This window comes from Neurospora tetraspora (genome assembly GCF_033439725.1).
Source record: "Neurospora tetraspora strain CBS 560.94 chromosome Unknown B0H65scaffold_1, whole genome shotgun sequence".
NCBI lineage: Eukaryota > Fungi > Ascomycota > Sordariomycetes > Sordariales > Sordariaceae > Neurospora > Neurospora tetraspora.
The window spans coordinates 6,132,121-6,135,620 of NW_026944383.1; the positions used below are offsets into that span (position 1 = coordinate 6,132,121).

Here is a 3,500-nt window from a genome sequence, read left to right on the forward strand (position 1 = left end):
GTTGTTCACTTTCATGTTGAAGTGGAGGAGAGGGGAAAGATGTCTTGGCGAGGAAGCGCGAGTGAGAAACCCAAACCCATTGAACAGGCCCCACATGCGAACGGTCCCGGACCCACCCGTGAGCTCTGGCCATGCATCACACCAACATCATGATGAAATACCTATGTGGTCGAAAGTGAGATTTCAGGTTAAGGTATAGACGACCAAAATTGTAAATCGTGATCGTGTTCCCGCCCGGCTACACTTGCAATCGTTCTCATGTCCCGTCTGTCGGAGTTCAGGCATCGAGAGAAAAACGGAGCTTGAACCGAACTGCCCGTCAGGGGGGCCATGTTCGAATCCACAGTGCAGCCCTTCTGTACCTGACGCTACTGCTAGGCGCTCTGACCTGCTGGCGCCCACGTTGTGCTCCTCGAGGTGGAAAGATTTTTTGGAGACAAAACAGGAAATCGGGAATCGTCAACGTGAAACGACAAATGGAACAGATAAGGAAACATGAGGTGGCCAGCATGGGCGGGAGCGCGGCGAATAAGTGGCTTGTTCTTCTTCCTCTCTTGGACTCGACTCTGGTTTGACGAACACCTGTTTGAAACAGCGAAGGACAGGTATGCAGGTTGCAGGTCGCGCATCCAACCTTCCCTCCCGGTCGGCTGCCGGTACAGGGCTTGTCCACCTCCGTCTCGGACGGGAGCATTGTAGGCAAGGCAAGGGGGGACCTCACCGACTCACCGTCCGGTCCGCAACCTCGCTTGTGTTCGAGGAAAAGTGGACTGGGCCGTTGCTGGAGCCTGGGCGTGAGAGCAGCGGTCAAAGCTTTCAAGGACAGCCTGGTCCAGAGCCGAATGGTACCCGTCTGGAGACTCGGCGGCACCGTCAAGTACGGGATCACGACCGGCGACGGCCGGGAAATGGCAATTGTAGCACCAATCCGAAACTTTTTTTTTTCTTCCATCAGCATGCTCTCCGGAAAACGGCGCCGAGCCGTTATCGGACGTCATCTAAAACGGAGCTTGACAGCTCTCTCGACACACCATCACCGAAAGTTGTCCGGTGACGTCCACTGAAAAGCACAGGCGCAACATGCCAACCACAACCCCGCCCGAGCCAGCTGTAAAAAAGAGATCATGCGTACGGGATGGTGGTTGCATGTGTGGGAACGCCATCGACCTCTCAAATGGTCGAGCATTTGTTTCTTGGTGCACCCATCAGACCACGAGAGGAGCCCATGGAGAACCCCATCTTGCGCATTCCTGGTGAGTCGTTGCGTGACTGGAAGAGCTCTTCGAAAACCAGCAATGCCCGGCGAACAGTCAGCCCTCACATGACTGGAAGAGAGGGCGTTTTAATCCAGTCAAACATGGCGCGGAGAGGCCTTGTCACAAAGACCAACAAAAAGTCGTTGGGTTCTTATCTCTCGCAATCACAAACAGCATGATACGACAAGAGCCGGACCTAGTGAACACTAGCACTTTTGCGTGTTGGTGTGATAAGATAGTCGTCAGTATATGACAAGGAATTCGTGAACATCTATCTCTCATCTCACCGCTCTTGCAACAGGAACCAACCCATCTCGGATTGAAGGCGTCACCACCGGATATCTCTTCTTATCAAGTTTGCTCTGTCTCTGGCCCGGACTTGTTCCGAACACCATCACCAATCTCGCAAAGAGCAAAAAGGTGCCGTTACATCGCGCCCCTGAAAGTGGAGGTAAGGGATACTCGACTGGTGATTTGCCGGGGCCGCCAAGCATCTTCTGAGCCCAAGCTTGTCCAGTTCCTGACTGGATGGTGAACATTTTTTTTCTTGGAAAAAGGGAAGAAACAAGTCTTCACAAGCCGCGAACATGCGAACAGGATACTATTCTGGAGCTCGTGGAGGCGCCTTCATATGGTTCTCAACTTCCATTCAGTTCGTTTCCGAGCGGGGCAACCATCCTTCTTGCTTCGAGTTCCGGTAGTCATCTTGCCCGCCGTCAAAGCGCAGGTTACTTTTTTGGTAACCGGGGTCTCCATCCCGAAAGGATCAATGCGCCGCCGTGTTAAGAAGAGATGTCAGCAAAAAAAAGGGATGACTCCTTTCAACTGGATCACTGGATCACCCATAAACATAGACGACCAACGTCGTTGTGATGTCGATAATTTGCGCCGCTCTGTCGCATTCTCATCCACCGCCGCAAACCGATTGCAATCAACATCTCAAGCGATTCTACCGTACCATTCTCATCTGAACCATGGCATTTCCGCATTCGCTAGCTGGATAGACTCAAATCCCTCCCTGGATAGACTAAACCCACTTTTAACGCTGAGTAAGCCCAGCCGCCCGCCCAGCCGCCCAGCCCAGCCCAGCACACCGTGTGCAACTGAGGCTACATAATCGATGCCCGCGCATCGCCAGATTTACGTTGTTAGTGTTATTTTTTTACGTGAAGTTATTTAAAGTTATTAATTTAGTCAATTATCTACTATTGAGGCGGTTAATACTATAGTTATTAATGATACTACTATCTTCTATATTAGCCCTATTACTATTGCTATATATATTGTATTTATTGCTTATATTTAAAATATACGTACCTACCCTAATTTTAATGCCCGCTATATAAATATTGTTTAAAATACTAGGAAGGCGGCTAGAGATTTGCCCTCTTACTTAAATCTCCTAACGCCTATCCTCTGCCCTGTATAAGCATTAGAGGTAGTACTATAGCTATAAGAGTCTAGTTATACTATATTATTGGTACAACGTAGCCTTGTAAACTATATTATAGCTAATTACAGGGAAGAGGAGCGAGGTCTAGGTCTCTAGGAGGCGGTTAAGTAATAATAGAATTAATTAGCCTAATATAATAATTTATAGTACGAATTATAAAAATTTCCCTTACTTTTAGCTGAATAAGTATATACCCCCTAAGCTTAATTATATTTGGTACCCAATTCCTATATTAATTCTAATAACTACTTAAATTAAGAATAGGAGATTTAGACGGTTATTTGATAGGCGCTAGTATTCTATAATTATATTAGTTAAAATTGGTAGACGGCTATTACTAAGTTGGTAGCTACTATTAGATTTAGGGATAGGGAAATAGGAAGGGCGCTAGAACTCTTTATAAGGGAGTTAGAATTGACTATTAGAGTGCTAAAGAAAGTATTAGCGCTAGAATTAATTATATTATAATAATTTTAACTATATTATTAACTATATTATTAATTGCCTTAATAATAGTGCGTTAGAAATCCTTTTAAATAATATTATAGGTACGAGCCTTCTATATACTCCCTTTCTATATACCTCCTCTCTTCCTTCCTTTCTAAGTATTTCGTTATATTATTTAGCGGGGCGGTTTATTATAAGAGAGTATATAACGGTTATTATATTAATTATAGTTAATAAGCATGGTAGTAGCGGGCGTAGCGGCTTAAGGCTAAGTAGGCTAAGCGGGTAGGCCTTAATTACTTTTAAGATTATATAGTTCGTAAATTTCCGGGTTTATAAGGTTT

The 3,500-nt window shown here is 45.9% G+C and overlaps 1 protein-coding gene across 1 annotated transcript; it reads left to right on the plus strand.

Annotated features, from left to right (window-relative positions):
- The first annotated feature begins 1,477 nt into the window (after window positions 1–1,477).
- On the plus strand, window positions 1,478–2,414 carry B0H65DRAFT_54505 (uncharacterized protein). Its single transcript, XM_062829349.1, has one exon. It carries the CDS (start codon window positions 1,888–1,890, stop codon window positions 2,371–2,373), a length of 486 nt encoding a protein of 161 aa, XP_062687038.1. The 5' UTR covers window positions 1,478–1,887; the 3' UTR covers window positions 2,374–2,414.
- The last annotated feature ends 1,086 nt before the right edge of the window (window positions 2,415–3,500 follow it).